General features: G+C 32.1%; 1 protein-coding gene across 1 annotated transcript in view; it reads right to left on the bottom strand.

Annotated features, from left to right (window-relative positions):
• Window positions 1-25,930, bottom strand: part of LOC132727158 (thyrotropin-releasing hormone-degrading ectoenzyme-like) — a 28,988-nt gene extending 3,058 nt beyond the window's left edge. Inside the window, exons 1-18 of the mRNA XM_060712583.1 lie at window positions 25,849-25,930; window positions 25,475-25,652; window positions 24,414-24,495; window positions 20,433-20,580; window positions 19,900-20,003; window positions 18,145-18,282; window positions 16,642-16,666; window positions 15,341-15,511; window positions 13,371-13,562; window positions 12,554-12,764; window positions 12,156-12,311; window positions 11,437-11,554; window positions 10,141-10,261; window positions 9,256-9,410; window positions 8,456-8,569; window positions 7,686-7,826; window positions 7,352-7,417; window positions 6,979-7,044 (exon numbers count right to left, since the gene is read on the bottom strand). Coding sequence (XP_060568566.1) covers window positions 6,979-7,044; window positions 7,352-7,417; window positions 7,686-7,826; window positions 8,456-8,569; window positions 9,256-9,410; window positions 10,141-10,261; window positions 11,437-11,554; window positions 12,156-12,311; window positions 12,554-12,764; window positions 13,371-13,562; window positions 15,341-15,511; window positions 16,642-16,666; window positions 18,145-18,282; window positions 19,900-20,003; window positions 20,433-20,580; window positions 24,414-24,495; window positions 25,475-25,652; window positions 25,849-25,882 — 2,220 coding nt within the window. The 5' untranslated portion in view covers window positions 25,883-25,930. The remainder of the gene's footprint in view (window positions 1-6,978; window positions 7,045-7,351; window positions 7,418-7,685; window positions 7,827-8,455; window positions 8,570-9,255; window positions 9,411-10,140; window positions 10,262-11,436; window positions 11,555-12,155; window positions 12,312-12,553; window positions 12,765-13,370; window positions 13,563-15,340; window positions 15,512-16,641; window positions 16,667-18,144; window positions 18,283-19,899; window positions 20,004-20,432; window positions 20,581-24,413; window positions 24,496-25,474; window positions 25,653-25,848) is intronic.
• Window positions 25,931-26,132: the final 202 nt, after the last annotated feature.

Below are 26,132 nucleotides of genomic sequence, written 5' to 3'. Positions count from 1 at the left end.
TCAAATGCTTTGATTAGATATTTTTGCCAGTCCTGTATAAAATTTGCACATCACTGGATGATAATAAATCAATGAATTTAATCAATATTTGGGCCTTGTTCTGTACCAATGTGGTATATACTGTCTTCTAATGTTATTATACACCGGACATTCTAATATGAAGTGGAATTCATCTTCTATTGTTCGTTGAAGACATAATTTACACAGACGCTCGTTCCTAGGAATTTCCTATGCCTACCTTGTTTCAATTTTCAAGGCAATGAGAGGACAAAACCGTATTTTTTTATTACATTTCTATATTTCTTATTTTCCCATCAATGTTAAAATAATCTGCCATTCCAAAAGTTTTGTTTAAATACTATTAAATAGATGATAATTGGGCTACCGCGTCACACCTCTCCCATTCACTAACATATATGTCATAACATCTTCGTTATTAATATTGGTATAAAACGCGTTAATATCTACCGAACCGTGGATATAGCCATACACTCCCCAAAAGCCACATACAATCAATAGATTTCTTCACTTTTGAGGCCCAGTTTTAGCAAAGTCCATTTTCAGACTGTTTTTAACATAGATTCGTAACACATTCCATATTATACAGTTCCGTTGTCCTTTGTGTAAAAGTTTACAACCAAAATTTAACAATTCGAACTTTTCTGTTAAGAACTAGTGGATGTCTACCCGTTTCACCGTATATGCCATGGCTACTTGTCGATAGTTTCACATTTAGGACTCGCTTAATGAATTTTCGGTGTACACGTTCTATTACTTCTGCGATGAAAAACCCCATATATCAGCACTATAACAAAGAATAGAAGTAACATATGCGTCGAATAGGTTGAATTTTATCTTAACTGGCATTTCTATGTCTTTAGTTACCGATAGTAAATTGTTCATGGATTTTATAGCCTTTGATGCAAGGGCATCAATGCCCCGTTTCGCCGAACCATTACTGCTTAGTAACGTAGCCCAGATAGTTGAAAGATTCGACGATATCTATCCCGTTGCCGTTATATGTCCATGTTTCGTTATCTCTCACACGCCCGTTACCTTTTTTGAATACTATAATTTTTGTTTTCGTTACATTGACGGTTAATCTCCATTTTACACAAAGTTATATAGCAAATCGAGATGTGATTGCATTCCTTCCGGGGTTTCGCTCAATAGTATGCAGTCATCCGCATAGAGCAGAAGGTAAATGTTAATTGGTCAAGAGTTAATCCAGACTGTGTATTTTTCTTGTATGGTCATTTCAATATCATTAGGAAAGAGCGAGAATAATATGCTTGACGTTTATTTCTCCTTGAAATACGCCTATATCACAACTGAAGAAGTCGGATACTTTGTCTATTTGTTTCACACAAGATTTTACATTTGCGTACATTGATCGTTAGAACTTTAAAAGTTTGCCGTCGATTCCATGTTTTATTAGCTTATACCATAATGCCACTTCTAGAAACAGAGTCAAATGCCTTTTGATAGTCGATGAAACAGCGTATAGACGTTTCCCTTGACTTAAGTCTCTGTCAATTAATGACTGTAATACAAAATATCGCATCTGTAGTTCCATAATTAGGTTTAAATCCGAATTGTGCGTCAGTTATTGTTTCTGAATATCTGTCCAATTTTTAAGACGCGTATTTATCACTGAAGTGAATTAATTTTCCCAAACAACTAATGGTGTGATCCCGCGATAATTGTTTGGGTCATCTCAACCAGGTTGTTTCTTTAAAAGAGTATAATAATGCCATTTGACCAAGTTGTAGGAAATTGTCCCGATTCAAATATAATGTTAAATAACGTAGTTAATGGGCTTATTAATAGATCACATGTTTCAATCAAAATATTCATTTATAATGGAATCATCTCCAGGTTGATTTATTTCTGTTTAATGTTTTTACATGCTTTTAACACTTCATCTGACGTAATAGGGAAATCGAGTTCCTCATATGTACTGTTTCCGTCATGTTCATCAAAATCACGTAAAAAAGTCTTCGATATCATCATCCGGGGTATTAATGGTCCTGCGCTAATGTTTTAAAGTGCTCACACAATTGCTCGTTTGAAATCTCATTGACAGAATTATTTTTATTAGTCTTAAACATTTTCCAGAATTCGCGGGGGCTTTTCCTTCTCATTGTGTTTCATTTCCACGACACCGATCACGATTGAATGTTTTCTTTGCACGATTTACACATGTTTTTATATTCGCGTTTAAGCTGATGCAGTCTATTAAATGATTCCGTATTTCTATGTGTCAGATATTGTCCCAAATGCTGTCTTGTATATACGTTGCTTTTCTATACATTCTTCGTTAAAACCATTTTTTCCTGTCATTGCTTCTATCAAGGAATGTGTTATTTGTCCCAATTAACATTTTTTTTAAAGTTATTTCCCCTTTTATCTAATTACTTTGCAAAAGTTTGTTTTTATCTTTTATTGATTTTTTCACCGCCCATCTACAGACTTTTTAAAATTCCCCATTCACTGAATTATCTTTTCCCGAAAAGCAGTTTTTTTTCCCTTTCATTCCCCCTATAATTATTTTTTCCGTTTTTTTTTTCCCCCTTTTTTAAAAAACCTTTAATTTTTAATCGAAATGACAGGGTTTTGGGGGTTTTGGAAAATTCTGTTTAATCTTTAATTCATAAAGTTTTTAAAACTTAAAATTTGAAGTTTTTAAAGTAAACCCATTTAATCAATCCACAACCTTTCACCATTGTGCGTTCATACACGTTATAACATGTAGATTTTATATGGTGAACAAATGTTTTTGATTTACTTGTGAATTCGTATGGGAATTACCCTTATTGATTTTCTTAAATTAATACAAATATGTGTATGCTTAATGGTAGGAATTTTAATTAAAAATGACTTTACGTCAGTATCTAGTAAAGGCTGTGCCGTCGTAGATATTGTTTTGGTACCTTATGAGTGTTTGAACAATTTTAAAAGACTTTTTTAGAGCGGACAATGAATGTTATTGACCAAATTGGGCAATATTGCATCACTAGCTCCATGTTGTATTCCACGATCATTCTATTCTTTCGTGGACTATTGTTTGTAATTTTTCAATTTGGTAATCGAGAAAAATGATTGTTTTAACAGTCCCTTTATAAAGTTGATGTTTCGAATGTGCCAAATACATTTTTAATTGATCCGGACACTGTTCCAATGTTAATATTGTATCAACAAGTTAGAAGCAAGGGATGAGGTCACAACAAGATATCGATTCTATATATAGTGATTGGTACTATTATTAAAGAAAATATGTACAATATATTACCTTTTAAAAAAAAAATAATTTTCGCACAAAAGTAATAAAAAGCGTCGGCCAGGTAAAGCTTGGTGGTCAGAAAAGACTTACTGTTTTATGGACAAGAATGTCTACAGATGAAAAAAATTGGCTGAAATGTACGCATAGATCTGAAAAATACGTTTAAAGTCTATTTACTGTTTACTAGTCGTAAGCTTTTTGATAGAAAGAAGTTCAAAAAAAGCTAAACGTTTTTTATTGGTATTCACTGCAGAATGACCTGTTGAATGATTGTAAGGTAGATAGCACTTCATTTTGAAATCTATTGGTAAAAATCGGTGTAGGTTTTTCAAAAAAAACCAAAACCAATTCCAATGGAAGTTTATTTTACCAAATGGAAAACATCTACTATGTTGACGATGTGTTTTTTTTAAATTTTGGAACACGACTTTATTTCATTTTAAAAAATGTGAATTTTCAATACCCCATTTAACGTTCCAATATCTAAGGACATGAAAACAATCTTATATTTAATGATAAATCTTATATTTGAAGTTAAAAAAGCTTTTGAAAGTGCAAAATCTCGGTAAAGCTTGGGACCCCAAAATTTTCCGTAAGGTTTAAAAATACACATCATTATTTTTTTTCATTTTTTTTAATGGTTTTTTAATACGGGGTTTTTCCTCCCTCAGGGGGTAAACTTTTATAAACCCCCTTCCCAAAATCCCCACACCCCGGAGCCCCACTTTATATAGAGGTTTGCCTTTATCATCAGCCATGTCCCAAACTTTACTGTTCTATTTTTTACAGTCGTCTTAGTTCGTGGGTAAAAAACAAAAAATTTACATGACAACAAATGCTTTAGAAGAAAACTAGACACTTAACATTTCATCTTTTTCTAGTATGTTAAAAAAATCAAACAAAATTCACTTTTACACTTTATAGATTTCAAAAAAGTTTACGATTTTATCAATAGAGACATGCTGGATGCGTCTTAAAGAGTCGGATCTCGTAAAATCCCCAGCTAAAAGCTCTTATATTCTTTTGTTTCTCATCTACGAGAAAAACCCCATAAACATGCTGGTCGGGTTCGAACCGTCTCCTCAGGGGTTTTATTCTTTCGCCCCTTCTTTTTTCTTATACATCAATGATTATTAATATTTTAAAAACTTCAATGTAGAATTTTTTAAGGTGAAAAAAAATTTTTATTTTTTTACTGACGACATTGTGTTTCTGCGAAACTCAAATTTTACAGTGTCTGTTAAATGCTCTTAATGACTTGGTGCTCTGTAAATGATATGACTATTAATTGTGAAAAAAGCAAAGTTGTACATTTTAACATGTCGCAATTACTAGATGTAATACAATTTTTACTTGTGGCAACGATATATTTGAAATTTGTGGATAGATATAATATTTAAAGGTCTAATTTTAACTGAAACACTTGGACTTAATATAACTGCTAAACATGTAGCTCCAAAGTGCAGGTGAGCCCCTAGTCTTGTTATCCCGAAATGCAAAAGTATAGGAGGCGTTCCATACGCTGTCTACACCAAACTTTATGATTCCATTGTGTGGCCCGTGATGAACTACGGGTGCCAAGCGTTTGGGTGACCGTCTTTCTCATTGTGTTAATGCCGTCCATAATAAAGCCTTGAGGTTCTTTTTGCGGTGTTGGTAAATATACACCTAACGCGGCACTTGCAGTGAGAATGGCCTGGCAACCACAGTTGTTCGCCAATGGAAATCTATTTTACGTTTTGGGCTCGTTTAAGTAATAAACAAACTCGTCAGAACTGAATAAGAGAATTGCTCTTTGGGCTCATGGTAAAGCAAAACAATAATTGTAAAACTTGGTATTTTCGTGTTAAAGTCGAAATTGTTTGAATGTAGACTCAGCCATTTTTTCTGAAACATTTCTAACTATGTATCAAAACATGCTATTGTTGATAGTGCTATATGTTTTTTGATGGATAAATATGTATGTGACTGAAACAGCTTATCAATAGATCTGTAGGTAGTTCAGGTAGAGGAAAAATAAACTAAGAACATATTGTACTTTAAGAAAGATTATAGTGTGAGAATTATTGCCACCATGATTATGCCACCTTTACACAGATTCTGCCTTCTGTAAATTGCGCGTGGGGTTGCTCCCATTAGATTAGAAACTGGAAAGATATGAAACTTAAGTGAACAAAATCGTACTTGTCCATTTTGTGTTAATAACGTTGAATCAGAATCGCATGTATCTTACAGTGCTCACTTTATGATGATTACAGACGAAACTTATTTCATAAGGCGGCAGCCGTCGATCCAGAATTTTATAACAAGTCAGATAATGATAAACTTGTGTTTCTTTTTACAAATACCTCCTTAATTAGAATATGTGCCAAAACCTGTTTCGATATTCTTAATAGACGTAAATCTTATCTTTGTAAATAATATTATGTAGATTATTATTATAATATCTTATTTTATTTTTATTTTTTTTTTTAATGACATAAAGTGCTCCTCTTTAACTACAAAGTCGTACTGTTTTATTCTTAACTATTCTAACATAGTCTTTACATAGAGCATATATATATTTATGTGTTTTTACATTTGTAGTCTCCTGTAATTCTTTATAGAATGGTTATATACATGTTCTTAAGATATATTTAATGTTGTTTATATTGTACCATGTATATAGATGAGACTTTAATAAATAAATAAATATATAACTGCCCTTATTCGCCCGGCATACCTGATCGTCCGTTAACAATACACATATTTCACTGCTTTACAAAGTTCAATCAATAAATCACCAAAATCGATTACTATTTAAATCCATTGATTGTCGTATTGGCGGTACATCGTTTAAGGTATTGTTCATGTCTAAATCCGTTAAGCGCTCATCCTTGATAAAATCACACTTTACCCCCACGCGACTATTCATGTCGCCTAATAGTAACGTCCGTCCCGTACTGTTGAAAAAAGTTGTAATATCTTGTTCTAAAATACTAAATATGTCACTTTCATAAAAGTCATGTACGGGTGAATTTTCCGGGGCAACATATGTGCAACAAATATACCAGTCTGTATCTGTTTGAAAGAATATTTTATCAAGTTTTAACCATATTACACCGTCAATATCGTTTTTCACTAATTTGACACCTTTCTTTATAAAATCTTTAATATACACTATAATCCCACCGCTTGCTCTTTTTGCACGTCTATTCTGGAAACGTCTGTATGAGTGAAAGTTACTATATCCTTTTAAGTCTATCTTTGATGATTTAGAAGTCCATGTCTCTGATAAACATATTATATCGTATTGTGTGAGAATATTTGTAAACTCGTCGTTTGAACGCTTGTTTTTGGTTAATCCCTCGACATTCCACGTTAAAATATGTATAACACTCTCGGCGCTTTCCTAGTCCGTTTGTGGCGGTATGTACAAATTGCCATCAATGAATATTATATCGTATTACTTTCCTTTTAACCTGAGCATTTCAATACAATCTGCAGTGTACAATCTTCCCTCAATAACATCTATATACATTTATTTTCACCTCAACGCACCATTATCAACTTTCTTTCATATTTTTCTTTCATTACCTTAACTCTTCAATACTATTTCTATTTATTTATTTTTTATCTCCTTACCGTTTCAATTTCATCTCTATCTTTATCTATTTTTATTATCATAACACTTCAATACTAATTGTATGCATTACCTCTTCCATAACAGAATAAAGATCATCATTAGTCACTGCTTTGTAACTGTTGTCTTTTATATATCTCTAAAATTCAAAATAAAGATGTATATAATCGAAAACGACACTTTTTAATCTACTTACTAGTATTTCAAGTATAAACTAAATAAAAACTTTGCTTTATATGTTTCCAAAATATTTTTCATAAAGCTTAAATCTTGTACATTTTTATTTTGAATAAGTTTTAATTGTTGGCGCACATTACAACATTTTGGAATTTCTTCTCCACATTGGATGCAAAAGATGATACACAGCTTAATTTTATGAAAACGTAAGCATTTCCTTTTCTTATTTGTATTTTTCTCAATTAAGTAATTAAAAAGTATGGACGTACTTTCATTCCGTTTTGAAATGTGTTTTGACCAACCATGAAACTCAACATACGTATTACTGCTGCACCCTTAAAAATAAATAAAAAATCGGATATATTTATTCAAATAATGATATGAATTTTGTAGATAAAAGCATGATAAAATCACCAGGTTTGGTATCGCAAAATAACAAAGTGTAAAAACAACAACTTCAAGAATAAAATAGCAACCAAATATTACCACTACAAAAGTGACACAAAATGCCTATCTTTTAAATTATTCGATATTGTATTGTCATAACCAAATATGTGAGTAAATTGTAAAAGGTCAATTAAAACACCATGCAGACAAACATACCTTATTATACGGAATTAAACCAAATATATTTTTGTTTATGTCCTTTGGTTTGTACACAGGATTGTGAAGAGGATGTGTCCATCTTGGGTTTCCATCAACAAGTAAAACACTATGTAGTATATCTTTGATGAACTTGTCCCACTTAAAAAGAAGAAAAAATAAAGAGTTGTGACTATTGGACCAAACTGATGCACTAATGAGTTCTCCGCTGCTTTCAATAATAAACTTTATTGTATATCAAGTGCTTGCTACTGAATATGAGCCGCGTCACGACAAAACCAACATAATGGGTTTGCGACCAGCATGGATCCAGACCAGCCTGCGCATCCGCGCAGTCTGATCAGGATCCATGCTGTTCGCTTACAGACCCTATAACAAGTAAAGAAACTGATAGCGAACTGCATGGATCCTGATCAGACTGCGCGGAGGCGCAGGCTGGTCTGGATCCATGCTGGTCGCAAACCCAATATGTTGGTTTTGTCGTGACACGGCTCAATTATTAGTTAATATAGTCAATTGTATAAGATATTTATCAATGTATATTTTATGGAGAACGCCTCAGTTGCCGGTGATATATGTGTTATGGATATGATAAACAGCAATTTCAAGTTTATGATTAATGTGTTCGAAGTAAAAATTTCTTTATAATGACATGAAACCTGTATCTTTTTCTGTAACGTACATATGTTAGCACATGTATCATGTAATTGTGGTAAAATAATAATTGTGTAAAATAAAGTTGATCCACATATAAATTGAAAATTAATTACCATGTTCCAGTCTGGATGGGCAAAATCTACGCCAGTATATTGGTAAAATCTTGCAAATCCTTCATTCAACCAAATATCATCCCACCAGTGAGTCGTCACTAAATTACCAACCCACTGTAATAATAAATTAAATCATATTTCTCATGGAGTGTAACATAAAAAATATTTTTTGCATAAGTAAAGTACGACTAAAGAATTGAACAAAAACAGCTTTGCACATCACTTAAGTTAATAGCTACCTTATTTCAGTTTAGAATGCTGATCAGGTCGATTTAGCAAGTGACCAGCTTAGCAATTTAAAGAAATGAGCCGCGTCACGACAAAACCAACATAATGGGTTTGCGACCAGCATGGATCCAGACCAGCCTGCGCATCCGCGCAGTCTGATCAGGATCCATGCTGTTCGCTATCAGTTTCTTTACTTGTAATAGAGTTTGTAAGCGAACAGCATGGATCCTGATCAGACTGCGCGGATGCGCAGGCTGGTCTGGATCCATGCTGGTCGCAAACCCACTATGTTGGTTTTGTCATGACACGGCTCAAATGATGTATTGATTTAACACATTTAGTAATATCTTATTGAGGAATCTATCCAGCTAGCTTTCAGAACGTCAGTGGTTCTACTCAGGGGCCCGTTCGTGCCTGAAATAATGCACGGAAGGGTACCTGAGGTCTTCTTCCACCAGTAAAGCTGGAACGTCGCGATATGACCTATACTGTGTCGATGAGACGTAAAACCCAAAACAAAAAAAAAACAACAAAAAATCTTATTGTATATACCAATAGAAAAAAATATTTACCGTATGGGCAACCTCGTGCGACACAATGCTTGCTGCTGTTTCTATTGACTTGAGGGAATCCTTGTCCAGGTCTACTAGCATCAAATTGTCAGCATAAACTATCAATCCCCAATTCTCCATTCCACCCGATTGGTAGTTTGATATCGCAATATTGTCTACAGTTGTTATAATTTATTATCATACATTGTAACACAATCTTTATCAATTACATATATATTTCAACGTTAAATGCATACATGAGTATAATTTCCAAAATAATTATTACTGAACACCGACGAAAAAGCGTTTGGGAGCTTCGTATTTCAAGACTGCAAGATTGTCGTCCATAAAACCATTGTTACGAAATACATGGAGGTTTGTTACCTTCAACAGCCAAACAATCCCAAGAAACGATTTGAATTTGAAGTATATTTTTTAGTATTTATTTTATGCGATTTTATATCAACATATTAAAACAATTCAGCCGCGCCATGACAAAACCAACATAATGGGTTTGCGACCAGCTTGGATCCAGACCAGCCTGCGTATGGATCTGCGCAGTCTGATCAGGATCCATGCTTTTCGCTATCAGTTTCTCTACTTGTAATACGGTAACTTGCACTTTCCAGTACCGTCCATGAACAGGCTCAATCAAACTGAGCCTGCAACATTTTCAATTTTGCCGTTTTGGGCTTTCTTTAGGGATTCTGTATTTATCTATTGTAAGCGAACAGCATGGATCCTGATCAGACTGCGCGCATTCGCAGGCTGGTCTGGATCCATGCTGGTCGCAAACACATTATGTTGGTTTTGTCGTGACGAGGCTCAATTTAAGTATGTTCAGCTAATGCTGCAAGAAATGACAGCTAAGTCAGCATTAATCGTTGATATTTTCGAAATCTTTACCTTGCTTTGGTAATGGGTAGGATACTGCGAAGTAATCTGCGAAGAACTCTTGCATCTTTACACCAACATCTAGAGCGTAAGTTGTTTTATTGATAGCACTAGGTTTTGACCATGTGCGAAACTAAGACAAATAATAGAAAAAAAAATGAAATACGCAAACAATACTAAGTAATATTCGCAAGTAAGAAAACATAAAGCATAGACGATTTCTTCTTAATCAGAGATGTATCGTTCCAATGACTCCCAATGAAACAAAATAAAAATAAAAACATTTTTAGTAAACGGCTATATAAATAATCAAACGACAAAGAAATGATTTCCTTTGTAAATTGTAACACACATTAACTTCAGATTATGCAAACAGCTATAAAATTTGATTAAACGACAAAGTTGCAAGTAATTTATTTATTTTATTTTATTTTATTTTTGAGAATGCGCACCAAAGATTAAATGCATCTTTAAATCTAAACAATTAACAACTTTTTTTACAAATTATGGTAGAACGCTACACTTTACAAACAAGTAGCGTCTTGCAAAGTTGCATGTGAAACGTTGACCATGTTCCAGATTTGATTGCGTTTATTTTATTCCAATAGTTTAAGCCATTTTTTGTACCCATGGCGTCAAAGTTGACCACCAAAGCCTGTTTTAGAACACGACGTCGTCTCGTATCCTTGGTAAATTTTACGAGTATCACAATTTTATCGGCAGACAAAATATCTTAAATTCAAAAGTACTCAACGGAAAATATTTTCCTTTATACTGAAAATAAATTTATCGTTTTACGCCGGAAAATGTTTGAAAGTTTGAAAGAAAATTGGCATTTTTTAGTAATATTTGAATTCAGTTTAGCTACAATTTCAGCTTTGAAGCTGCTTATTTAACAATTCTAGCAATTTTTTTTTTCATTAACTTTCCTTTGAAATGTATCCTCAATTTAAGTATGGCGTTGTGATATTCGTAACATTTGCCAACGAAAAGCAACGACGTCATGTTCTAAAACGGGCTTTGGTGGTCAAATTTGACGTCATGTATACAAAAAATGTCTTGAAATATTTAAAATCAATGGAATCTTAATTAAAATAAGGTCAACTTTTAACATGCCAATTTTGAAGATGCTACTCGAAAGTTTGCAAGATGTTGCGTTCTACCTTAAAAATGTCAATATATATTAAGATGTAAGTAAATTTGATTTGTTTCATCAATATTTTGTTAGTTCCATTTTATTTTTTCTTGTGCTTCATTTGCTTTTTTAAGAAATAAAGAAAAGAGAAATAAAATTGAGTATTTTCTTACTATGACTCCATTTGCAGTCGTCTTTTCCAGATGCTCATGGTTACCAACAAAGAAAGCTAAAAGGTACACAGACATCTTTGGCGTTCTCTCAAATGTATCTGCTATCCAACCATTGGCTCTAAAATATTATTTTAAAAGCAAATTTAGCTTTCATAATAAATAGTTAAGTACAATAAGAATCGAAATCTGTCAATCTTCATTTTTTATTCATCAAGTTAAAAATGGATTGTTTTTATGTTGGCAGGCAGATCGCATGAAAATACGAAATATCACTTGGTTTGTCATTGCTTCCGAGGGAGGGACCACCTCAAATTTTGATATGTCATTATCTGGTTATATCACTGTTTTTCCTTTAAAAAGCCAAAGTTCTTATGATTAAAAATGCAGGCTCAAATTTGCATATTCAAAATAAATAGGGTGAGGACTTAACGCAATGGAAATTTTAAATGGTCAAAATACAATGTGTAATAAAGCAAAAAATGTTCGATTTTCAGTAACAGCACTTATTAAAGACTTGCTATTAAGACTTACTAAATGAAAGTAATATGGACGATAATGCACTTTCAATATGCAGTCCGTTAAATAATAAATTGGGTATTTTACACTCAATTTATCATGTTTACTATACATGAACATGTACCTTGCTGTATACGATAAATGCTTTTGAAATTTCCTCATAAAAAGCTATAAAAGATATGGAAAAAACACATCGTAATCACCTATTAGTCGAATTAGAAAGTGGCATATTGGATAACGATGACACAGATTTCTTCCTAACAAGAGTAATGTCGTATCGGGATTTAATCGCTGGTTCATCGAAGCATGGAAACGCTTTCCTTGCGGATATCGGTTGAAACTGGGTTGCGGCAAAATACCTGTGATCAAAATAAAAACAAAAAGATAAATCTTTAAACCAGCGAAACTGTTTTTTCAACCTTTCAATTATAGTCAAGCAAAATATAGTGAAGCAAACTAAATATTCCTGCATTAGGAGCATTCAAATTTTAAAATAATAACTTTGCATCACAGTAATATGTAAAGGAAGAATTATTTTGTATTCAAGAATGCATTTTTTAGAACTATGTTTGCTCATAAAATCAAAAGGTTGTATACTAACACTTTGTTACCATCTTCTTCATCATAAGCATAAAAGAATCCATCACTGGTGGCTCCTAAAAATCCATCAAATTTGTTTATGCTGAGCACATACTTTCCACCCGCCTTAAGATATTGGTTTGTCAAGATGTATAAAAACTGTAGCTCTTTCTCAATCACATGTTTCTGGTACAAATTCTCAGAGCTGCCCTCGAGATTCACAACGATAGGTCCTGAATATAGAGTTAATAACTTGACACAAAATTTGAAATATAAGATAATTCTTCTTCAACAGTTTAACCATTTTGTACGTGTATATCAATTTAAGCAATCAGAAACCTCTACAAACTAGTAACGTTCGATTGTTTGCCACATTATGCTTTCAGCAGTGTTAAATTAATTTCCTTTAATGTGCACATATTTGAAATGTGATCCATCTTGTGTAAAAATGTATATCAGCCAGAGGAATAAATAGTTTTAAGTAAATACAAAACATTTTTCGAAAATACTTAATGATAATGTCAACAAAACACATTAACCTTGCAAATGGAGAGTGTTAAATACGCTTCTCGAAATGACGAATTGTTAGTCTTAACTCGGTATTTCATTTCCGTCGAAAATTTGACGGGGGCATTAAACTATTCATAAACCTGCTTAAACTTATTGAGCAGAGCATATATTATTTAACATATTCAACATCGCTTCAAATCGACACAGATGGAGCCTTAGCGCAGGGGTTTCAACAATCGGTATTACTAGCGGTCTATATTATACAGTCATTTGTATTGTAACTAAATGCAAATGTTTTAGTATCATAAAACAACACGACGAGTACTTACCCTCTATTGAAAGCCTATTTATATTTAAAGTAATGATACTAGTGTCGCTCAAACAATTCAATTTTATCGTCACAGATCCAGTAAAAGAAAACTCTTCAGGTTCAACATTATTGTAGATGTCAGGTTTTAATTCGATAGCATACAGTAATGGGTCAAAGTCCAGTGGTAGGCGAACTACGTAATCCTCTGACTCTGGAATGGAAATAGTTCAATGTGGAAGTTTTCATCATTATTACAGTTGTATCTAAAACACTACATTCCAAAAACAGTTTTCCTCTTTTTTGCGAAGCAACATTGATAATGTCTTATAAAAGCTCCAAGCTTTCTCCAGAACTCCATGACCTATTTCAAGCACGAGAATATCGCTTTACAAACCACAAAAGCTCACAACATGCAGGATAGTATAAATCAAACCGAGCCTGCAACATTTTCAATTTTGCCGCGTTGAGCTTTCTTTATGGATTCTTATTTCTTTCTATTATAACACATAAACGATCATGACTTTCCTATCATCTTGTTTTCTAAGAACAATGGTTTTCAGTAAATATATCTGAGGTTAAAACTGACATGGTAGTAATTATGGCAAGTAATGTATAACAGTTGTTTCGTTGCTGAATATCGGATACCGCATGAAACGATGCCAGAGGTGTGGCATCTTTTGTTACCTCTTACGAACAGACAATAATGCCCCAATTTAACAAGCTTCAATTTCAACTACTAATGATTCACGTTTTTGTTGATTGATTTCAAAAGATTTTTCATTTTTTCGATTTTTTTTTAAATTTACTTTTAATGTACAGGTATGCATAAAGTATGTTAATCAAATAAATATCACAGATATTAGACTTAAAGCCCATAAACGTATTTGTATTTCTTTTCCTTAATATCGAAAGAATCTTGTCACTGAATATCATGAACCCTCTTTCATCGTTTTTTCGCGCTTTTCGCGATATGGACATCGGCCTTGATTCAAACAGTTATGACCTAAGATGACCCATTATAACAAAACGATTATGACGTAAGATAACCCGTTATACCAAAACGGTTTATGACGTAAGATAACCCGTTATACCAAAACGGTTTATGACGTAAGATAACCCGTTATACCTAAACGATTATGATGTAAGATGACCCGTTATACCAAAACGATTATGGTGTAAGATGGCCTGTTATACCAAAACGGTTATGATGTAAGATGGCCTGTTATACCAATACGGTTATGATCTAAGATGGCCCGTTATACCAAAACTCGACAAAAACATATTGTTTCAATGGCTATTCGGCTACACGGGCAAGAATGATTGTATTGACTTTACGAGGCTATCGGTATTCGGGATATTACCAAGCCCTCTATCCTTCAATTTGCATATAACGCCTTGAAGCCTTAAATTAATGCCGAGATATTTCCCGATTATGTTGTAAATTTATAACTGAAATATAATGTTTTTTTGTTTTACCGTTTTTGTTTGACGCAATATTTTTCACCAATATTTTTTTTACATAACTGACTTATTATATACACGTTGTCCCGTTCTTCACTCCAATGTTGTTGATGCCAGCACTATTATGTGTTCAGAATTGAGTACCGCTCAAGCCGGTGCTAGGGGGCGTGAGGGATGTTGCACTTATTCATTATCCCTCATGTACAGACTCAATCAAACCGAGTCTGCAATTCTCATATTATTTTGTTGTGATTAATGCTTGCTAGGGATCACTTTGTTTCCAGATGTTTACATTTTAAACTTTAACAATGGCGGCTTAATGAGAAGTGATCGTCGGTCTGTAAGTGATGACTCTTTGACACTATCAGATCAACATTTCAACAGACGAATTAGATAAATAAATGATAACATGTTATCATGCATTTCATACTTTAGACGAATGTTGTTCACAATTGTACTGTACCTAACTTGCTAAATAATTATACGAATTTAACTAATCATGTAATAACTCCTTACAAATGCATTTACCTATTGCTGTACATTCGGTTGTTTCCCATTTACGGGACTCTAGGCAATTAAGAACGGTTTTGTTTGAAGTGTATCCCTGGAAACAACTCACGTCAGCCCGAGCCCCAATGTCTGTACTGCTATTAGACAAAAGAACATTTGCGTTGTCAATATTCGGAGCGGTTCCACATCCTAAAATAAAATGTAATACATATATTACTTAACACAGAAATACATCATAAAATCGCGAAAAATCGATACATTATGTAACTCCCCGCTATGTTAAAGGTCTAGACAGCCTGCCGTATCAAGGTGTGGACAGCGGTCATTTTAAAAAAAAAATATCTTGTTTAATCATAATAGCATTACATACTCGTACGCACGAGCAGAAAAATGGCAAAATCCAGATTAAACGAGCTATTTACGTAATGACTATTGATATTTGCAGTTAGTAGACAGTTGTAAGAAAGTACTATATACATGTTAAAAACTTGAAGAAATCATTTGACTACCACAAGAAGCATTCTGAGCAAAATGTACTTCTACATTTTCTATGTGCGTTTTCCGCTTCAAATTCCAATTTTCACCTTGTCGTTAAATTTATTGCCCTCCTCATTTTTTTGCCCCTCTACCCCTTCCTTAAATACCTACATCCCCTTCTTACTACAAATTGTTACATTTATAATTAAACTTAAGCTCCCCTATGGTCCTGTATGTCTACTGTCATTTGGTGCCAATTTGTGTGCCGTTGGTTTTGGATATTGTTGTAAACTTTGCTCTCCTTTAATGCATTTTATTTTCATATTTTACAGATATGATTAAAATCTACACAAAATATGGTAAACAAGATCAACAAGGAAAGGCGGCGCCCAACGAACGCAACCAAAATCTGCCAATTAACTTCAGAAAAAATAATTTCGCTCGTGAAATGAAATGTCTTCAGATAAATATATAAATGAATCTATGCAGTTATATGATCTATTTGAAGTTATAAAAATATATGGAGTTATATTACATATATGAAGTTATATGAAGCAGGCAACAGTTTAAACATCGTAAGATAAAAGGCAATGACAAAAGTATACATGCGTGTACTTTGTTTCCTTCTCTTTTCTTTAAATTCATAACGCTGCTGATATAATATACACAGTTTAGATTAGAAGTTATGAAAACCAATGCCTTACACCCTGTTTACGTTTTTTTTCTTTTTTCATAGTCATTATTTTTCTATTCATTTATCTATTTTTTTACAAATAAATGGTTTTTATTCTTGCATTTCCTATTTTAAATTTGTTTTCATTAAATAATGCTTGATTAATTACCTATTACTTCGCTGTCCTTCACAACCTAGAATAGAATGTAAACACTTATGTTATATCTAAAATGTTATAACGTAACATTGCTTTTCTATAATATCAATTGTCAAAACATACCGGTAAATGGTCAGAAAACTCGCAGCATAGTTATCTTAGCATGGTTTTTAAATTGAAATGAAAGCATTGCTATATTTTATAGCCACTTAAATAGCAAACTAGAAAGACATGCTTGATAGAATAGATGTAATATATTTCAAAACGGTTCTGGTTGACAATATATCTGAGACATTTTGTAAAGAAGACAAACTATCACTTCGTTTTGGTCTTGATACTTTTATAAATTATGTCACATTCAACACTGCTTTTGTCACAAGATTAGCATATAACTTGAAATTTTAAACTTGCTTCTTTGATTTAACACACAATTCTATAAATTCCATAATGGTTATTCACAGTGCTATAAACTAATATAAAATCAACAGCAATACATTTTATAAAACAAACGATAATATCTTCAGACAGATATATGCAATATTTAACAAATAAATTGCAATCATATGAAAGTAAAAATAATTAGTTAAGTTGCTTCTTTAAAACATATAAAAACATATCTAAAGACCAAAGATTAAACACACGTTTTATAAAATAAATGTTTGCCTTTTCTTATTCAATTCTGAGACTGAGAATGCATTGAAACGGTAATATAGAGGATATTTGTTTAGTTCAGTGTAAGATCGGAATATATTTCACCGGACGAGCACCAAAAGGTATATTTCACGAGTGGTGCAGCCACGAGTGAAATATGAACTTTTGGTGTTCACAAGGTGAAATATATTTCGATCTTACACTAAACTAAACAAATTTTCTTTTTATTACATGCAAAGAAACGTTTTAAAAAGACATTAAACCTTATACTGAATGAAAAGCGCGCCAAATAATAATACAACGTGACGTCATTTACGACGTCACGTCATTAAGTTGGTACCCAGTACTATGCACGCTGGTATTTCACTGAAACAACGTAAGGGGCTTGAATTCAAAACAGTGAAATTATCAAAATGGTAATTTCACTGTTTCAAAACAGTGAAATTATCAGTGTTAATTCACTGATATATTTCTATAAACCATCGAAAAGCATGTAATAAATTCTCGTAACCGCATATTGCAAACTTATCGCACTACAGTACCCTATTATTTAATGGTTTACTTCACACAAATTCTTAAATGATCGTGAATAACACTAAATGTGAGCAAAATAAGCTTTTGTCAGGTTAAAGATTTCATACAGCGGTGGTTGAACTGTGCTCTGGTGAATACAATGTGTCTTACTGTCGTGATCCGGAGTGAAAACTACCAACACCACCACCACAGCGGAAGCAAACTTGCTGCATTTACGTAAATATATCTTAATGATAAACTCTTCAGTTTACTGATTTTATATTATACTTTATCTTTGGTTCTAAATACATTGATATTATTGATTATTATATTGTTTTGTAGCGTTCTTACTTTCTTTATAGCACTGCTGTAGTACGATAGTCTAAATCCTTTGATGTTTTTATTGCTGCACTTTTTGTTGACGAATGATGATCCCGTGAGGTACCATTTTGACTGATATTTACAGACTACCGGGGATCCATTGTCAACCTAAAACGATAAATGTTATAACTTAAATATTGAATAATATATGAGTATAAAATCGATATTATTTTAACAAAATATATTTCAAATGCAGATACATGTATAAGAAAGTACTTGTAGTATATTTGTTAAGCAGTTATTTGGTTTGTTTTGATTTCAAAACGTAACAACGATTTTTAAGGGAATATAGTAATTTTCTACCAATTCAGGATAGTTATAATGTACGAGGAGTCATCTTAGTAAAAACATCGACATTAGTAGAAAATAATCATGTTTTTGAACATTAACTCTTAATAGATTTAAATTTTCTAAATATATATTTCAAATGTTTTGAATAAATTAGAATATGTAACTGTTAACTACTAGTATATGAATATATCAACCATAAATCCATCTGCACGCATATAATATATTATCATTTCAGCTTAGTGCTTTTGTAATATATAATAGCTACAGAGAATGGCGATATTGATGGAACATATAGAACTTACTTTGAGGTAAAACTCGTATATGTTAAAAAAAACTTAGTATAGGTTAGTGTTTAATAATACGCATTAAAAAAAATAATTGGTCAAGCCTGCCACAGGCAGGCGACCAATTATTTTTGTTAATGTGTATTATTAAACATTAACCTATTTAATGATCAACATTATTTTTTTCAACCAACAACAAGACATATCTCTAAATCACCGATAGCTCCGCCCTTTCGCTCTACAAGATGTCTACATCTTGTCAAAGTTCTAACATGTCACAATTAGATAAGCTAAATAAATGGCCCAGGCACATTTTATTACTGAAATGTCACAGAATTTATACCTTTATCTACAGTAAGACTATCATGTTTCTATAAAATATCTGGAAAAAAACAGCGAGGAAAACGATGCGAAATGTGTACATCCTTTTAAAATAAATGGAAAATGTGAGAAAAATACATAAGAGATTATTCATTGATACAAATTCGTTATTAGCTTCAAATTATTCACTAACATTTAAAGTCCCTATTGATTGGCTCATTTGAAAAACAGTTCATTTTTTTCTGTGTGGAGGGGGTCCATTTTCAAAGAGTTTTCCAGCCAAAAAATGTAATCATTGTATTTTTGATATCAATGATTGTTAATGCTGTTCATTCCTATCAAGTGAAATAAAATAATGTTTTGGTTACTTTTTCTAGAAAATATAAAGTTTAAAACAGTCAGCAATTTAAAACAGTCATTTTTCTTAGAGTTCAAAGGATATAAAAAAGTTACTATATAATCATTAGTCTCTGCGTGTCCCATATGTATTATCTATGTAATAAATTAATAGATTGTATCCTCACATTTAGAAACATATGACCGCTTCTAATTTTTTACACTAACCTAGATATTTAACGACTCAGAGCTAACTCCTCCCTAATATAATGCAATTTGTTAGACTGGTAAATTTTATTTAGTTAGTACACATTAACCAAAGTTAGACTTAACAGAAATTTGAAAAATACTACAATGTGATTGGACAAAAAATAATGTCTTATAAAGGTCACCTTGTTAATTCTAACACCCTCAAATGCAACAAGAGTAATTAATGAAAGGATATGTACAAACATGGACACATATCAGCTTAAAACGCGTATGAGCAGCTTACCTTACAAACTGATCCTGTTTTCGTACCAAAACAAAGCGTCCCTTTTCCTTTGCATTTGTTCCACTTTAATGAAACAGCTACCTCACTTTGACGCTTCCCATTTTCTGGGAAACAACCAAAAACATATTGATATTATGTCATTAAATAGGTATGTATCTGTGTTTCCCACTGGGTTGAATATACCTTAATTACCTTTCAAAGACTTGAGAATGTTAAACTTGAATTGTTCACTTACCTATATTTACATTTCATTTAAGACTATTGTCCCATGCAAATACATAAATATGGAATCCCTAAAGAACATTAAAAAAGACAAAATTTAAAATATTGAAGTCAGTAATGGAAAGAAAAGCATGATTTGAACGTTTGGTCTTTCGAAATAATTTATTTAAACATTTTGTTGCAAACTTTTATTGATAATAATACAATAAATCAAACAAAATCTGTATGTTGTGTATTTCAGTTACGTAGAAGGACCGTCTCTAGAGCTATAAAAATACAAATAAACTTTTACTTAATATCATGGTACTTACCAGTAAAGCCAACTGCTTTGCAATTTGTCATTTTCTTGTCAAGTTTAGATGTACTAAAACGATCTAAAGCTGTCACTTTATCTTTACTTTCATCAACTTCCTTGTTAAGCTCCAACATTATAACATCGTTATTTTTCTTGTCTGGAACCTGAAATACAATAGCATACAATGTTATTCAGTTAAAAAGTGCTAATGATGTTTACAAGTAATGTTAAATTAAAATAAAGTACTTGACAATAGATTTATGACAAGATTTAATTAACACAATAACCGTGCCGAGTTGACCATTGTCTTATTCGCGTGTTTCAATATTTGAAAAACAATAACCGTATAAATTGAAAATGAAACAGACATTATTCTTTTGTTTTAGACTGGAACAGCTATGAAGAAGAGCCGGTTGAACTGGGTGATGCTCCCCGAGTAGGCTTTGGACACATACAAAGCTCAAAGTGTAAAAACAACCCAAATGTTGGGCTCCACACGTCTTCTCTATATGGTGATCATTTCTGTGAAATAGTTGGAAAATCCGACTTGAAATCACGAAGTTATGGGCCGGACACAATTTTGCTGCAAGGTCATGTGTGACCCTGACCTTCAATGTAGCGACCCAAAAGTTGCGCGCGACACGTTGTCTCAATATGGTGATCATTTTTGTGAAAAGTAAAATCCGATTTCAAATAACCAAGTTATGGTCCGGACACGAATTCGGGACATACGTACGGACAGACGGACGGATAACCCGGCGACTATATGCTCCCCCGAAATTTTTCGGGGAGCATAATAATACAAATTGCAGTGATTTGTAATATTCAAATTTAAGGTTTAGTCTTGACAAATGATGTATGACCAATAATTGAAATGCAGGCAATATTTAAATCAGCTTTCTATATACGTATTTTGCAATTTGTTAGTTAATAAAGTCAGCCTAAAGTTAAGCTGATATATTGCTTATTGAGTATTAGTTAACCAGCTTGATAAATACATGTTTTGTTGTTGGTAAAACCTTAAGAAATATATTATAATGCATAGCATTGTGCAATGTCTTAAAACCCTCTGCCTTACTCCCTAAGCCACCACACCTGAAAAATGTCGTCTGCAAAAAATATTGACTGTGATTTTATTGTTTCATTTAGATCTATCTTGTTTAAGACATCATATGTCGATAAAGATTTGAAATTGTTTATTTGAAATGAACAAGCTTAATTAATATTACAAGTAAATAAAATAAATTGCAATATGTTATAGCTTAAAGCAAATTTCACCAAAAATATAAGTCATTATACATGTTTGACCTTTTTTCAAATTGAATTGTAAATTTCCTAACATTAATTAAAAATATACAATCATTCTGGATAGATAATACAGATGTACATTGATTCAAAAATTACAGTGATGCCAGAGGGTATTGCATATTTTTGAAATTATTGCTGGCAGCATCCATTTTTGCGTATAAAAAAGAATTTTATGAATCTTATATAAAGCCTTAAATCATTAGATACGTGTTTCAGTAAGAATAAAGTAGACTAACTTTTGTGCGCGAGAAAATACTTCCTCCGGTCGATTTTGCCTAGCAATGGGTCGCGTCGTAAAGAGGTCTATATTTCTGTTCCTAGGATAACTGTGTAAATTTACTCGTAGTAACAGTTCTCAAGACAAATATCTTTACATTACAAACTGACAAATAAATAATACAATTTTAGTTGATGATGAATATTCTGGTGAAATTCCTTACCCATTATATTTATATTAAAGGTGCTAGTAATTCAATACTTCAACTGATTTTTAAATATTATTTTTGACGCAATAACCGTTATGGGATATAAGTGAAGCCTATTTGTTTGTTGTTGTTGTTCTTTTTGAGGTAAATGTTAAGAAATCATCGCAAATGCAACATTTCGTATAAAAATGTTAATATTCACACTTAGATTTCACCCTTAATTGTTTAAAGGCATTGGCATATGATGGCCGAGCACTTATTCTGAAATCACAATTTAATATCTTTTAAAATTTTCAGTGTAGTTTATTTCTGAAATTCTGAAATTCCGTGTGAACTATTTGAAGTTTTCCTAATTAAAAATGTTTTCAACTTTCTCCATAGGTCATGACTGCTTGCCTACGGACATTACATTTACGCTATTTGATTGTAACATAGTTAACAATTCTTATGACACTTGTATACCAACATTCGGAAAACATTCTGGTACTTTTCTACGTTTTGTTTTATTTCAGTCAGAGAGTAACAAATAACCCGTAAAAACGGGTAGAACGGCAAACTTGAAAAGGTTGGACGCTCGGGTTGAGACCGTAGATGTCTTTTGGCACTAAATGCAGAAATAGATAACAGAATCACTATAAACATGTAATTTTATATAGAGGATATTTGTTTGTTTGTGTGTAAGATGAAATTTTATTTCATCGAGTGGCCTTTAAAAACAGTATTACTAGAACAGAATACTGTTTTCAAAGTTCACGAGAATGAATAAAATTACATCTTACACAACAAACAAACAATTCTTTTTTTATTTTATACTTAATAACAAGTTAAAACGAAATTTCCATAATATTAACGTTGATATTAAAATCCTTTTTTCCCCATTGAGAGCCCCATTTAGTCGGAATTTCTCAATAAATACAAGAAGTATTGAGCTGAAAAATAAGTTATTTTATTAAAAAAAATGGATGTTCGCTTGTTTAATAATAAAAACAAACAATTCTTGTAGGAAAAAAAGTCCAACCATCCATCCAAATTTCTGTAACTTACTGCGAATTTATATTAGACCTGGCTTTGTTAAATGTATGCGGCAGCCATCTTTTTAAATTGTGTATTTTACGGGAGGAAAATAATTGTGTATGATTCAGAGGGATATCATTTGGATTTGTTACTCATACACCTTTTTAAAAGAAAAACAAACTTATTTGAGGATTGTAACAGATAAAAAGTAAGTGTTGACAGATGTGAAAACATTAAAAAAACAGCTAGGAAAATGGAAAACTTGGAAGCTGGCTCAGGAACGCTGGGTTGTTTACTTATTCTTCGGTTGATGGCTGTAATTGCTTTTCAATTTTTCATTAAGCATACGGCAGTTATTGCTCGTATGATACTTTAACATGCCCAAATGTCACCAAGAGCAGTTTTGCATGTATTTTTCAGACTATAAATATGAAACAAAAAAATTGAGAGACGAAATTTGGTGATTGGAATTTGAATGAATAGAAGTAAGTTTTCTTATTTTATTACTTTTGACATTTAAGTTATTTATCAATTTCAGCTTTGCTTTTTCTTTAAACAGCCTGACATTGTCAGAATTGTCAGTAAAAATAACATTGAGGTACCACATGGGGAAATCTTTAAAAAGTAGTTTCGTCATTGAAAAGTGTGAAATTATATTTTGATAATTTTCACTGTGAAATTATCACATATAATTTTCATGGATAAATCAGTAATCCAGTGAAAACCATAAAACAAATCGAGTGTATTTCATATAGCATCAGACATGCGGGAAATGTCAACGTCACAACATAAGACTGTCTTACACCGACATCAGTCACACCATCTATTTTTGAAATGATGTGTTAGGTTTGTAAAATGACTTGGGGGGTTTTTTTGGCGTTGGCGACATACGAACACCTCAGAACTGCATACAGGCTTTATTATTTAGTGTTTGTATAATTTATTGGGATACTGTTTCTTATACACTTTTTTAAACTTATTGTCGCTCGGACGTTATATTTCTATTTTACAGCGAATATTCACGACTTAGTGAATAGCATTCGTATATCATTTGAACACAAAGTGTTCCATTCTGAACAAGTTATACAGGTCCAATGGTTTTATTGTGCTAGTAACAATGGATGTTATCAGAAGCTATGAAAAACTAGATGTGACTACATTTTACATTATCATTGCAAACTATTCATAGTTTTAGAATTATCATTGGCTGAGTGTAAGTAGGTTTGTACTAAGATAAAAAAACTCATTACCTCAAGTTTATTGACTTCACGCATTACTTCTATACCCTTGCTTTGTGAAGAACTCATGTGCACTCTATACTGTGATACTTTCCTGTAATTAGAATAAACTATTTGAAAAAAGTTATTAAAATAAACTCAAATATTTTGTTTCCAAAAAAGAAAGGTTCGCATTTATAATCCTTGTTCGGAAATCCGTCTGGAAATAAGAATCCATTTTATGTTCAGTAATGAAATTACAGTAGTTCCATCATGCTGCTAACCTACCACGTCACCACGTGCCAGCCCATTCTATTCTTACGTGTAATTATATATGAAGGAAAGAAGAACATTTGTTTTAACTCATTCGAGTGTTAGTTTAATCATATTTTATTGTTATTACATTTTATACAAAAACAGATACATTGTCACATGTTAACATACTACAAAACAGTAACGAATGAATTTACAGTAATTACATGGATGTTATAGTTATTATTAAAAAGCAAAAGGGTCGGGTCACAAGTTTTGACAACATTAGAGAATTGGCCCTTCCTACGAATGTTTCATCAAATAGTACCTCAAGTAAAATGCTCATCGCTTTAATTCATGTAATTGCAATCGCGAAACTAAACATCATAATTATGACGTTATAAATTTTCAACCTCACACTTATTGTTATATATCACACTAATTCTTAAAACAAAACCTATAAACTGATAATATATGTAATCTGATAACGCAAATAGCTTGCCCGTAACAGCGAATTTAAAAATCATGGTAACGCATACCCGCGCAGTGTATAAATTTGCGCTGATTACAGGCGCTTTATGATACGTATATTTTACAGTATGCACATTTAGATTTCAAATTACATCCAAACGTTACGAAGCATGGAAGTAAAGATTGCAGAAAAGGTTATTTGTGGCTATGGTTTCGTATGATATCATGTGTGACAAAACAATTACAAATCTTAGACGCCAATAATTAAGGTAATTAAAGTTATAATACCTTAAGCTGAAGTAAAGATTTTGAGGGTCATTAAAATGTTAAAGTGATAGACATTAAAGATATGAATGGCAAAGAAATCTTACTTTTTATCGACGCATTTTTTCAGAGTAACCACCCATTTGCTATCAACAAGTATACCATTGCAAACGTGTTTGTTATTAAGTTGCAACTTTACTGCAAATGAAAAGTCTCCTCCAGTTACGTCTTGTCCGTTTTTTATTCTCTCCTCTTGATTTTCCTGACATAACGCCAAAGTCATAACTGGAAAATAAATACAAGAAATAAAAAAGGAAAAATATTTCAGAAAATTAGATTAAAACAGATTCTGACTGTTGTATGAAAAATATTTAAAAAAAACTCTGATTTTTATCATAAAAACTACTTTTACTTTACAATAATAATTATTATAAAAGATCAAAAAACTAAAAATCAATGATGTCAACAGAAAACAACTTACATTTTACCAGTAATACAAATATCCCTAACTTCATGATTAGGCTATAACTGTATACTGAATAAAACTTGAATCGTAATATTTTTTTAAATCAATTATTTTTTTTAATTAAAAAGGTTATTTCCTTTTGGCAATATAGAATTGCTTGGGTCATTATTTCAAAATTACAAGATGTGTATTACGTATATCAAATATTCAATATTGAACATATTTTATTGCGAACATAAATATGGTGGCTTTTTTGTTACATAAACAAATAAATACAATAGTACAATTGAACTTGTCGA

This window comes from Ruditapes philippinarum, unplaced genomic scaffold (genome assembly GCF_026571515.1).
Source record: "Ruditapes philippinarum isolate M1 unplaced genomic scaffold, ASM2657151v2 ctg3943_1_1_1_1, whole genome shotgun sequence".
Taxonomy (NCBI): domain Eukaryota; kingdom Metazoa; phylum Mollusca; class Bivalvia; order Venerida; family Veneridae; genus Ruditapes; species Ruditapes philippinarum.
Note: the sequence above shows the minus strand (reverse complement) of the source record. Positions and strands in the feature narration are given on the sequence as shown.